Here is a 13,263-nt window from a genome sequence, read left to right as displayed (position 1 = left end):
ATGGGGGGGTGGTGGTGGCTGTACCATCGAGGGTCCAGGTGGGCAGGGAGGAACCATTCCCTTGGTGGGGTGGGGGGGGGCAGGTGGGGCTGAACCATCCCAGGGGAGGGGGGAGCCAGGGCAGGTTGGGCGAGTGAAGGGCCAGGGGTGGCTACCATGGCTGAGGGGGGGTCCCGGGGGTCGCAGGGGCTCCCTGGGGTGGGTTGGTGCCGGTGGGGTCCGTGTGCTGTGGGCATCGCCCCGCGTGCCGCACCCCGTGGCAGCCTGGCCCCCGCTGCTGAAAATGCCTTTATTTCCCCAAAGTCGCTGTAAAATTCTCCTGCGCACGCCGTGAGGGCAGAGGGAGCTCCAGCAGCCGCGGGGTGCGGTGGCCAGCGCTGCTGGGGGGGGTTCCTGCCATCCCAAGGGAGTGAAGGGGGCACAGAGCGGGGCAGGAGAGCCCTGAGGGGCTGGAGCCTGGATTTTCCACTGGGAAGCGCAGGGATGGCAGGGTGGGCACCCTGAGAGCATCTGTGCCATGCCCCAGATTTTGGGGGACTGCTTTGGCTGTGCAGCCCCTCCTGGAGGAGTCAAATCTGCAGTCCCCAATCTCTGGAATGCTTCAAATCCTCACAGAGCTCTCCCCTCATCCTGGACCCCTCAGAGGTCCATGGAGGCTGTGGGGCACCCCACAGCAGAGCCCTCAGGGACTGGCCCTCCATGGCAATGAAGAAATCCTCGAGCACGCTCTTCATGAAGTCGAAGGTGGGTGAAGGGGGCACAGAATGGGGAAGGTGAGCCCTGAGGGGCTGGAGCCTGGATTTTCCCTCTGGGAAGCGCAGGGATGGCAGGGTGGGCACCCTGAGGGCACCTGTGCCATGCCCCAAGCTTTGGGGGTCTGCAGCCCCTCCTTAAGGACTCAAATCTGCAGCCCCCAAGGTTTGGAATGCTTCAAATCCTCACAGAGCTCCCCCCTCATCCTGGACCCCTCAGAGGTCCATGGGGTCTGTGGGGCACCCCACAGCAGAGCCCTCAGGGCTGCTGCTGGTTCTGGCCCTCCATGGTGGTGAAGAAGTCCTCGAGCACGCTCTTCATGAAGCCAAAAGGGGTGAAGGGGGCACAGAGCGGGGCAGGAGAGCCCTGAGGGGCTGGAGCCTGGATTTTCCACTGGGAAGCGCAGGGATGGCAGGGTGGGCACCCTGAGAGCATCTGTGCCATGCCCCAGATTTTGGGGGTCTGCTTTGGCTGTGCAGCCCCTCCTGGAGGAGTCAAATCTGCAGTCCCCAATCTTTGGAATGCTTCAAATCCTCACAGAGCTCTCCCCTCATCCTGGACCCCTCAGACATCCATGGAGGCTGTGGGGCACCCCACAGCAGAGCCCTCAGGGACTGGCCCTCCATGGCAATGAAGAAACCCTCGAGCACGCTCTTCATGAAGTCGAAGGTGGGTGAAGGGGGCACAGAATGGGGCAGGAGAGCCCTGAGGGGCTGGAGCCTGGATTTTCCACTGGGAAGCGCAGGTATGGCAGGGTGGGCACCCTGAGGGCACCTGTGCCATGCCCCAAGCTTTGGGGGTCTGCAGCCCCTCCTTAAGGACTCAAATCTGCAGCCCCCAAGGTTTGGAATGCTTCAAATCCTCACAGAGCTCCCCCCTCATCCTGGACCCCTCAGAGGTCCATGGGGTCTGTGGGGCACCCCACAGGTGCACCCTCAGGGCTGCTGCTGGTTCTGGCCCTCCATGGTGGTGAAGAAGTCCTCGAGCACGCTCTTCATGAAGCCAAAAGGGGTGAAGGGGGCACAGAGTGGGGCAGGTGAGCCCTGAGGGGCTGGAGCCTGGATTTTCCCTCTGGGAAGAGCAGGATGGCAGGGTGGGCACCCTGAGGACATCTGCGCCATGCCCCAAGCTTTGGGGGTCTGCAGCCCCTCCTGGAGGACTCAAATCTGCTCTCCCAAGCTTTGGAGCACTTCAAATCCTCACAGAGCTCCCCACCCCAGCCTGGGTGAGGTCCGTGGGGTCTGTGGGGCACCCCCAGCACCCCACAGCAGCGCCCTCAGGGCTGCTGCTGGTACTGGCCCTCGGTGGCGGTGAAGAAGTCCTCGAGCACGCTCTTCATGAAGTCGAAGGTGGGGCGCTCCTCGGGGCTCTCCTTCCAGCACTGCCTCATCAGCTCGTACAGCTCCGCCGGGCAGTTGTCCGGCTGCGGCATGCGGTAGCCACGCTCCAGGTTCTGGATCACCTCGGGGTTGGTCATCCCTGCCAGGACCCGATTCGGGTCATCCCCATGGTGTGGGTGGCACCCTGGGGTTGGTCACCCCTGCCAGGACCCAGTTTGGATCACTGGAACCACCCCAGGGTTGGTCACCCCTGCCAGGACCCAGTTTGGGTCACTGGAACCACCCCAGGGTTGGTCACCCCTGCCAGGAGGATGGCCAGGACCCGGTTTGGGTGGCAGGGACCACCCCAGGGTTGGTCATTCCTGCCAGGACAATGCCCAGGACCCAATTTGGGTGGCAAGGACCACGCCAAGCTCAGTCACCCTTGACAGGACAATGCCCAGGACTCAGTTTGGGTCACCCCAGGTTTTAGGGACCATCCCAGGATTGGTCATTTCTGCCTGGAGAATGCCCAGAACCCATTTTGGGTGGCAGGAACCATCCCAGGATTGGTCATTTCTTCCAGGACAATGCCCAGGACCCAGTTTGGGCCACAGGAACCACCCCAGGCTCAGCCACCCTTCTCAGGACACTGCCAAGGACCCATTTTGGGCCACAGGGACCACCCCAGGCTTGGTCACCCTGGCCAGGACAATGCCCAGGACCCAGTTTGGGTCACCCCAGGTTTTAGGGACCACCCCAGGATTGGTCATTTCTGCCAGAAGAATGCCCAAGACCCATTTTGGGTGGCAGGAACCACCCTAGGGTTGGTCACCCTTGCCAGGACAATGCCCAGGACCCAGTTTGGGTCACCCCAGATTTTAGGGACCACCCCAGGATTGGTCATTTCTGCCAGAAGAATGCCCAAGACCCATTTTGGGTGGCAGGTACCTCTCCCCACCCTCCCAAACCCCGCATGGGGGGCACCTCCCATCCCCTCCATCCCCTCCATCCCCTCCCCAGGTGGCTTTGGCCACCGTGCCCGGTGCAGCCGGGCCGGGCAGGGTGCCGGCGGCCGGGCAGGGTGCCAGGCTGGCAGCAGCGTGCGTGCAGCGCTGCATGCACACACACACACACACACACACACACACAACACACCGCGGGCGTGCCGGCCCCGCAGCTGCCCCAAAATCCTCACCTGGATACGGGATCCGGCCGTAGGTGACGATCTCGGTGAGCAGGATGCCGAAGGACCACACGTCCGACTTGATGGTGAACGTCCCGTAGTTGATGGCCTCGGGTGCCGTCCACTTAATGGGGAATTTGGCCCCTGGAAGGCGGTGGGAAGGGGAGGATAAAGCGCTGGAATCTGATTGAATTCCGTGTGACAGCTCTGTCGCTGCCTGGGCACCGGCTGGCTCTGGTGGCTGAGCCCCCCGAGCCTGCGGGAGCCCCCCCAAAGCACTCCAGCCGCGGGGGGAGAGAGATGGAAAAGGCAAAATCCATCCTTGCACCCCTCTCCTGCAGCTCCCCGGGGATCCAGGCTGGCCGCGGGTCCCCCTCCCGGTGTCCCCAAGCCCGGTGACCCCCGGGGCTGGGCGGGGCTCACCCTCCCGAGCCGTGTACTCGTTGTCCTCGATGAGCCTGGCCAGCCCAAAATCGGCGATTTTGCAGCACAAAGTGTCCGAGACGAGGATGTTGGCGGCCCTCAGGTCCCTGTGGATGTAATTCTTGGCCTCGATGAAAGCCATGCCTTCGGCAATCTGGGATTTGTAATTATGGATGAATTGCAGTTGTTAATTAACAGCTCCGGAGGTCTCCCAGCTCTCTCCCCGTTTCTCTGCTCCCCCCTCACCTGCGCTGCCATGTCCAGGAGTTTGTTGATGCTGAGCTTGACTCCTTCCGAGGTCTTGAGGAAGTCCACGAGGCTGCCTGTGATGAAAGCAGCAGTTCTCAGCTCCTGGGGGCCCTGGGGGGTCACAAGGGCCCTGTCCCCCCCAAAAAAACTCTGGGAATGTGGCCAGGAGAACACAGAAAATCCTTCATGCCCCAGCTGGATATGGGAGAGAACAAAGGCAAAGCTTCCCCGGGGCTGGAGGCGCAGGAACCTCTAAAATGAACAAATTTCCACATTGCCAGTCTTTCATTCTGACTGGTTTTGGAGCCTGCACTGGGAGGTGCTGCAGTCACCGCCCTGGAGGAGTTTAAGGAATGACCAGCCCAGCCAGGACAATGGCCAGGACCCAGTTTGGGTGGCAGGAACCCCCCTAAGATTGGTCACCCCTGCCAGGACAATGCCCAGGACTCAAGCTAGATCACCCCCAGGTTTTAGGGACCAGTCTAAGGTTGGTCACCCTTTGCCAGGATGATGCCCAGGACCCATTTTGGGCCACAGGAACCACTCCAGGCTTGGTCACCCCTGCCAGGACAATGCCCAGGATACAATTTGGGCCACAAGAACCACACCAGGCTCAGCCACCCTTGTCAGGACAATGCCCAGGCCCCAGCGCTCTGTCTGTTGAAGTGGGGATTTTTCACAGCATGAACTTTATCCCAAAGATCTCTTCCAGCCTTAAAGTTCCAGAGCTCCGTGGCCACTTCCCTGTGGATGGAGCCCCCCAAAGGGTGAGGGGTGGCCTCACCCTTCTCCATGAACTCGGTGATGATGTAGATGGGCTCCTTGGTGACCACGGCGTAGAGCCGCACCAGCCGCTGGTGCTGCAGCTTCTTCATCAGGTTGGCCTCGGCCAGGAAGGCGCTGGGGGACATGCTGCCAGCCTTCAGGCTCTTCACTGCCACCTTCGTGTGCCCGTTGTAGAACCCTTGGGGGAAAAAAAGGCAAAAATGGGTTCTGGACACCGGGCGGCGGTGCCAGCCAAGGAGGGCGGCTCCACGGGGCAGCCCAAGCTGAGGAGGAGATGTTGGAGGTTCCAAAAGCTGGGTGGGAGTTGTAAGGGGTGGCTGGAGATGGAGTTTCACAGCCCCAAACGAAAGATGGAGGGAAAAGATGGAGGAAAAGATGGAGGAAAAAGATGGAGGGAAAGGCTGGAGGGAAAGGATGGAGGAAAAAGATGGAGAGAAAAGATGGAGGAAAAGGATGGAGGAAAGGATGGAGGGAAAGGATGGAGGGAAAGGATGGAAGGAAAGGATGGAGGGAAAAGATGGAGAGAAAAGATGGAGGAAAAGGATGGAGGAAAAGGATGGAGGAAAGGATGGAGGGAAAGGATGGAGGGAAAAGATGGAGGGAAAAGATGGAGGGAAAAGATGGAGGGAAGTGGGCTGGGACAGAGAGAAAGGCTGGAGGGAAGGGATAAAGAGAAATGAGGAGGGATGGAGGGAATCAGAGAGGGATGGAGAGAAGTGGGGAGGGATGGAGGGAAAAGATGGAGGGGAAAAACAGAGGGAAATGGGTTGGGACAGAGAAAGGATGGAGGGAAGGGATCAAGGGAAATGAGGAGGGATGGAGGGAACCAGAGAGGGATCAAGGGAAATAGGGAGGGATGGAGGGGAGCAGGCCAGCCCCGGTGCCTTCCCCACCGCAGCACTCAGGGAGCACGAGGGTTTTTTCTGCCTCCAAGCCCCCACAGCTGCTCCAGCATTCCAGCCACGCTGGACACTCCCAAGTGGGGACAGAGCCAGCAGCTCTCCAGCTCCAGGATCCCACACATCCCCTCTGTCCCCACCAGCAGAGCAGGGATCCAGGGATGGGGGAAAGGGAAGTTTGGGCTGGGTTCTCCCTTCTTGCAGGATCCTCAAAGCCACAGTGCCACACCTTGGGCTGTGCTGGCTGCTCCACGTGAGATCCCAGCTGGATCCTTCCCGGCTGGAGGATCCCGCTGCTCGCTCTGGTGTCCCGCTTTCACCCTGACTCACCCATCCAGACCTCTCCGAACTGTCCCGCTCCCAGCTTCTCCACCAGCTTCAGCGACTCCCGCGGCACCTCCCACTCGTCCTGCCACCAGGGCTTCTGCGGCTTCTGCGTCCGGCAGGGCTTGCCCAGGCGGCAGCAGAGCCCGTCGGAGCTGCCTGCGCCATGGGGAGGCAGAGCTGGGCCAGCGCGGGGCACCCGGCACTAGCCAGGGCTGGCCTGGGGCGCTGGGAGCAGCGGTCCTGCTCATCCCATCCCATCCCATCCCATCCCATCCCATCCCATCCCATCCCATCCCATCCCATCCCACCCCATCCCATCCCATCCCATCCCACCCCATCCCATCCCATCCCATCCCATCCCACCCCATCCCATCCCATCCCACCCCATCCCACCCCATCCCATTCCCATCCCCACCCCATCCCTGTTCCCATTCCCGCCCCATCCCTGTTCCCGTTCTCTCCCCATCCCTATTCCCATCCCCGTTCCCATTCTCTTCCCATCCCTGTTCCCATTCCCACCCCATCCCCATTCCCCCCCATCCCACCCCATCCCCGTTCCCATTCCCGTTCCCATCCCCGTTCCCATTTCCGTTCCCACTCCCCCCCATTCCCATTCCCATCCCGCCCCATCCCTGTTCCCATTCCCGTCCCATCCCACCCATGCCCGCCCATTCCCGTTCCCATCCCGCCCCACTCCCATTCCCATTCCCCCCATTCCCATTCCCTCCCCATTCCCATTCCCATCCCGTCCCATCCCACCCCATCCCACCCATTCCCGTTCCCATCCCGCCCCACTCCCATTCCCGTTCCCATTCCCATTCCCACCCCATCCCCGTTCCCATCCCACCCCATTCCCATTCCCATCCCCATTCCTGTTCCCATCCCGCACTCATGTAGTGCTGCACCAGCTCCCTGAGGCTGCCGAAGGGCGCGCGGGGGGAGATGTAGAAGCCGCCGCTGTCCAGGTTCCGGATCTTGTAGTGCTTCACCGTCTCCCCCTGGCTCTCGTCCAGGTCCCGCACGGACAGCGAGTACGAGCCTGGCGACAAGGGACACCCGTGGGACCCCCGGGCCCTCCCGAGCCTCCCAGAGCCCGGGGGAGCGCGGGTGGCACCTTTGGAGGTCTCGCTCTCGCGGATCAGGAAGGAGCCGTGGGTGTTTCCCGAGGCCAGGAGCTGCCGCTCGGCGTCCTTGCGGCTGATGTTCTTGAAGAACCACCTGGGAGGGAGGAGGGGACCCTGGGACTGGGGTTTTGTGGGATGATCCAGGCTCCTTCCAGGAGCTCAGATCCTGCCGGACACATCCAGCCATCCCTGGATCCATCATCCATCCATCCCTGGATCCATCCATCCATCTTCCTTTCATCCATCCCTGGATCCATCCATCTTCCATCCATCTTCCATCCATCCCTGGATCCATCCATCATCCATCTTCCACCCATCATCCATCCATCTGTCCATCCATGATCCATCCATCCATCCCTTCATGGATCCATCCATCCATCTCTCTGTCCATCCCTTCATTCATCCATCTGTCCATCTGTCCATGGATCCCTGGATTCATCCATCCATCCATCCATCCATCCATCATTCATCTCTCCATGGATCCATGGATCCATCCATGGATCCCTGGATTCATCCATCCATCCATCCATCCCTCCATCCATCCATCCCTGGATCCATCTCTCCATGGATCCCTCCATCCCTTTGTCCATCCACCCATCCCTGGATCCCTCACCCCCTGTCCCTACTCACGGCTCGGGCTCCAGGCTGTTCACCAAGGCCACGAAGTTGTGTGGGATCAGCCCCTCCTGGCCCGTGGTGAGCGACTGCGCCTTCCACCACTCCCCGCTCCTGCAAGAACAGCGCGGTGAGACCCCCCGGCCCTGCCCGGACCCCCGGGAGCTCCGGGCCGCCGCCGGAATTCCTCACTCTTCCAGCACGCGGAGCTTCTCCCCCTTGCGCAGCCCCAGGTCCCCGTCGTGCTTGGGCTCGTAGTTGTAGAGGGCCACCACCAGCTTGTCTGTGGGGACAGGAGCAGGGACAGGGTGGCAGGGAGCGCTCTGGGGGTGTCACAGCCGCCCCCCCACCACAGCCACGCCTCACCTTGCATGGGGGAGCACGGAGGTGACGAGGGCTCGTAGGACACCAGAGGGTCTCGCACCTCGGAGCCGTTGCGGATCGGCCTCTGCCAGGGGACGGGAGGTCCGTGAGCCCCCGGCCGTGGGGTTTGGCCACTCCCGGGGCTGTTCTGGGGCCCTCGCCCCCGCTCACCTGGCGCTTGCCGTCGGGCTCGATGGGGTAATTGCAGTGCTCACAAATGTCGATGTTCTCGATCCAGTCCTCGTCGTAGTCCGAGCTGCAGCAGCAGCCCATGGTGGCTGTGGGGGACAGAGGTGACACAGGGAGCTTGGCGCACCCATGGCGGCCTCTCCTCCTGCTGCAGCACGTCTCCATCCATCATCCTGCCATCCATTGTCCATCCAGCATCCTTCCATCCATCGTCCATCCATCACCCATGATTCCATCCATCCATCATCCATCCATCCATCATCCATCCATCATCCATCCTTCCATTGTCCATCCATCATCCATGATTCCATCCATCCATCATCCATCCATCCATCATCCATCCATCATCCATCCATCATCCATCCATCCATCCATCCCTGATCATCCATTCATAATCCATCATTCCATCCATCATCCATCCATCTATCATCCATCCATCATCCATCATTCCATCCATCATCCATCCATCATCCATCCATCCATCCATCATCCATCCATCATCCATCATTCCATCCATCATCCATCCATCATCCATCATCCATTATTCCATCCATCCATCATCCATCCATCATCCATCCATGATTCCAACCATCCATGATTCCAACCATCCTTCCATCCATCATGCATGATTCCATCCATGATTCCATCCATCCATCCATTCATCATCCATCATTCCATCCATGATTCTATCCATGATTCTGTCCATCTATCCATCCACCCATCCGAGCATCATCCATCCATGATCCATCCATCCATCATCCATCCATGATTCTGTCCATCCATCCAGCATCCATCTATCCCTCCATCCATCCTTCCATGATTCCATCCATCATCCATCATTCCATCCATGACTCCATCCATCCAACTATCATCCAATCCATGATTCCATCAATCCATCATCCATCCATTATTCCATGCTTCCATCCATGATTCCATCCATCCATCCCTCATCACCTGGCCCATCCCATCTCCTCGGCCAAACTGGTGACATTCCCTGGCTCTGTCACCAGCTGTTATTTCCTCCTAATTTATCCTGCCCCGTTAATTAAAACCACCGCAGGCAATTAGCGCCCGGCCTTCCAAACTCCTTTTCCCACAAATTCCCAAAACATCCCACAAACTCCCACAAATCCCCACAAACTCCCACAAAATCCCACAAAATCCCCACAAACTCCCACAAAATCCCAACAAATCCCCACAAAATCCCACAAAATCCCAACAAATCCCCACAAAATCCCACAAACTCCCACAAATCCCCACAAACTCCCACAAAATCCCACAAATCCCCACAAACTCCCAACAAATCCCCACAAAATCCCACAAACTCCCACAAATCCCCACAAATCCCCACAAAATCCCCACAAATCCCCACAAATCCCACAAACCCCACACCCGTTCCTGCAGCGTGGGGGACGTTCCTAAACCCCCGAACCCTCCGACGCCCTCGAGGCCCGGCCGGGGTGACACGGGTGACACGTTGGTGCCACGGGGCTCGGGCGCCTTCACCACGAGCCCGGTGGGCACCTCTGGCACCAAGCTGGCACCAAGCCGGCAATTCTCTTCCTCAGAATCCCCCGCGCCCAATTTGGGGCCAACTTTGTCCCCAAACCCTCGTCCCCGTGGCTCCGTGGGGCCCCGGTGGCATTTCGGTGTCACTTCCGTGGGGTTTTGTCACCCCCGCCAGCCCAGGTGTGTCCCGGCCCCGGCTGTGCCAGCTCGGAGGTGGCAGCAGCTCCTCGTGGTGCCCCTTCAGGGAAAGGTGGTTGGTTTTTTTGGGGGGTTGTTTTTCCCCTCCTTTTCCTGCCTGGGAGCCCAAAAATTCACCTTTCGCCACGGTGCCGAGGGGAACACGGCAGTGGGGGCTTTGGAAGAGGGATTTAGGGTCGCCAGGGAGGTTTTGGGGTCCCCTTCCAGGTCCCCAGGGAGGGTTTGGGGTCCCCGTGAAGGTTTGGGGTCCCTAAGGAGGGTTTGGGGTTCCCAGGGAAGGTTTGAGATCCCTAAGGAGGGTTTGGGATCCCCAGGGAGATTTTGGGATCCCCAGGGAAGGTTTGGGATCCCCAGGGATGGTTTGGGGTCCCCAGGGATGGTTTGGGGATCCTTGGGGATGGTTTGGGATCCCCAGCGATGGTTTGGGATCCCCAGGGAGGTTTTGGGGTCCCTGGGGATGGTTTTGGGATCCTTGGGGATGGTTTTGGGATCCCCAGCGATGGTTTGGGATCCCCAGGGAGGTTTTGGGATCCCCAGTGATGGTTTGGGATCCCCAGGGAAGGTTTTGGGCCCCCCAGTGATGGTTTGGGATCCCCAGGGATGGTTTGGGATCCCCAGGGATGGTTTGGGATCCCCAGGGATGGTTTTGGGATCCCCAGGGAAGGTTTTGGGGTCCCCAGGGTGGTTTTGGGGTCCCTGGGGAAGGTTTTGGGCTCCCCAGGGAGCTGCCAGCCCCCGGTGCCAGTCCAAGCCCCCCGGGCTGCACATCCAGGTTTGATTTTCCGGAGCAGGAGCCACCTCCCTTGGCACCGGAGGTGGCAGGAGCAGCAGGACTGTGCCCGCGGTGCCAGCGGGGTGGCTTTGGCCAGGAGAAGGTTCGGGAGTGACGTGCCCGTGCCCTGCGACGCCCTTGGGCACTCAGCTGCCACCCTGGCCCCTCCAGCTCCCGGTGGCACCAACCTGGGGACACATTTTAGCACCCAGGCCACGCTGTGGGCAGGGTGACGGGTGCCCAAACACCAATTTTCTCCCGCTGACTCTTCCCTTTATCATTCCCAGCACCTACAACTCAGCTAGGCAGCCAGAAGAGTAAAAAAAAAAAATCCAAAATTCCTCAACATTCTGAGCGCCTTTCTGAGCAGAGCCCAGCTTTTATGGACAAGAACGACAGCAAAGTGCCCACATTTCTCAGGCAGAGCAAAACAGAGCTGAAAAATCCCAAATCCATCCCCCTGACCCCACGGAGGAACCCCCAAGGCTTTTTCGAACAGCGCTGGGAGCTGTTTTTTCCTCCGGGGTGAGGAGGGAGGTGCTGCTATTGTGCCTTTTTTTTTCTTGCAGCCCCAAGCCACAGCGTAATTTCCACCACCACCACCACCAGCAGCCGTTTCACCTGCGCCAGGGCCAGGCCGAGGAGGAAAAAGAAAAAAAAAAAAAAAAAAGCGTTTGAAGTAGGTTTTTGGGCTTTTTTTTTGGTGGCTGCATCTGTGCAACCGAATTTCTTTGTGCCAAAGGGGCCTGGCAGGGAGGTGCCCCCCTGTGTGTGTTCAGGGGGTTCTTGCCAGGTGTGTGCCCCTCTCGTTGTGTTTTTATTTATTTTTATTTATTTTTTTTTCCTATGGATTTGGGGATCCCCGTCCTGTCCTGTGCTGGCCCTTCCTCCCACGTGGCCCTGGGCAGGTCCTGTCGCTTTGTCACCAGGGTGGGCGGGCGCTGAAATCGGCGCTGACCCCGGTCCTGCTGCGAGCCGGGGTCACTGGAGCCAGCTGTGAGCCAGCTGTGAGCCAGCTGTGAGCCAGCTGTGAGCCCTCCGGACCGGCCCGCAGCGCTGGCACCGCCTGGCAGTGCCACCCCGCACCGTGTCCCCAAGGCTGCCACGGCAGCACGGAGGGTCAGCGCTGAGCCAGCGGCAAAAAAAAAAAATATAAATGGGAATTTCCGAGCGCCCGAACCCCCAAATTGGGCAGCAAAGCCGAGGAGGGAGCGGCGGCCGAGCTGCTGCCCGTGGACAGCCCTGGGGACAAAAACTGCTGTGCCCTGGGGACAAAATTCCTGCTGTGCCCTGGGGACAAAATTCCTGCTGTGCCCTGGGGATTTCTGTGCCCTGGGGACAAAATTCCTGTTGTGCCCTGGGGATTTCTGTGCCCTGGGGACAAAATTCCTGCTGCTGTGCCCTGGGGACAAAACTTTTATGCCCTGGGGACAAAATTCCTGCTGTGCCCTGGGGACAAAATTCCTGCTGTGCCCTGGGGAGAGTTTCTGTGCCCTGAGGATTTCTGTGCCCTGGGGATTTCTGTGCCCTGGGGACAAAACTCCTGATCTGCCCTGGGGACAAAAAAACTGCTGTGCCCTGGAGACAAAAAACTCCTGCTGTGCCCTGGGGACAAAAACTGCTGTGCCTTGGGGACAAAAAAATGCTGTGTCCTGGGGACAGAATTGCTGTTGTGCCCTGGAGAGAATTTCTGTGCCCTGGGGATTTCTGTGCCCTGGGGACAAAACTCCTGCTGTGCCCTGGAAATGGCTCTTTGGGGAGAGCCCTGCGAGTGCCACCACCACTGCCACCGCCAGCAGGACCCCCGGCGGGCAGGGGACACGGGGACAGCGCCTTCCATCCCCCGGGAGCCCCCAGGGGATGGAGAGCCCGGCCTGGCTCCCCCCAACCACGATCCGAACCCCCCAACCACAATTGGAACCCCCAACCACGATCCGAACCCCCCAACCACGATCCGAACCCCCAAACCACGATCCGAACCCCCACTTCCACCCCTCCGAGGGGCACTCGGAGAGCGCAGCTCACCCCCTGCCCACCCCGCGGGTGCCCCCCAAAATCCCAGCCGGGGCTCGGAGCCCTTCCCCGGCTCTCACCTGTCGGCAGCGCGGGGAGCAGCGGCCGCTCTCAGTCCCGGGTCCCGCCGGGGCCGCGCCCGTCACGTCCTCCCCATCCCGGGGTGCGGAGAGGAGACCCCCAAAGTCTTGTGGGGTCCAGAGAGGAGCCCCCCGAGTCTTGTGGGGTGCAGAGAGGAGCCCCCCAAGCCTTATGGGGTCCAGAGAGGAACCCCTCAAGTCTTATGGGGTGCAGAGAGGAGACCCTCGGGTCTTGTAGGATGCAGAGAGGAGCCCCCCAAGTCTTATGGAGTGCGGAGAGGAGCCCCCCGGGCCGGGTGGGACCTTTCGGGGTGCAGAGAGGAGCCCCCCGGGCCCGGCTGCGCCGCCGCTCTCCCCGCCTTGCTCCGGTTTCCTGCCGCATGAGCAAACTCAAGAGGAGCCCGTTCTCAGCTCGCCCCGACCGCAAGAGCGAGTGACAAGCCCCGGTGGCTTCCTGC

General features: G+C 60.3%; 1 protein-coding gene across 2 annotated transcripts; it reads right to left on the bottom strand.

Annotated features, from left to right (window-relative positions):
- Positions 1–275: 275 nt before the first annotated feature.
- LCK (LCK proto-oncogene, Src family tyrosine kinase) lies at positions 276–12,955 on the bottom strand. Of its 2 annotated transcripts, XM_085559744.1 has the most exons (13): positions 12,806–12,955; positions 8,216–8,322; positions 8,048–8,129; positions 7,874–7,964; positions 7,697–7,795; positions 7,057–7,160; positions 6,832–6,981; positions 5,946–6,098; positions 4,715–4,894; positions 3,928–4,004; positions 3,682–3,835; positions 3,271–3,402; positions 276–2,232 (listed from the first exon to the last, which is right to left on the bottom strand). In XM_085559744.1, the coding sequence occupies exons 2-13, from the start codon at positions 8,315–8,317 to the stop codon at positions 2,030–2,032; spliced, it is 1,527 nt and encodes a 508-aa protein (XP_085415870.1). In that variant the 5' UTR covers positions 8,318–8,322; positions 12,806–12,955; the 3' UTR covers positions 276–2,029. The 2 variants fall into 2 exon arrangements, with proteins under 2 accessions (XP_085415870.1, XP_085415869.1); XM_085559743.1 differs by lacking the exon at positions 12,806–12,955 and having other exon boundaries at positions 8,216–8,536.
- Positions 12,956–13,263: the final 308 nt, after the last annotated feature.

Source organism: Lonchura striata, chromosome 23 (genome assembly GCF_050655825.1).
Source record: "Lonchura striata isolate lonStrDom1 chromosome 23, ASM5065582v1, whole genome shotgun sequence".
NCBI classification, from domain to species: domain Eukaryota; kingdom Metazoa; phylum Chordata; class Aves; order Passeriformes; family Estrildidae; genus Lonchura; species Lonchura striata.
The sequence above is the reverse complement of the archived record's forward strand: the minus strand, read 5'-3'. Positions and strand labels throughout refer to the sequence as shown.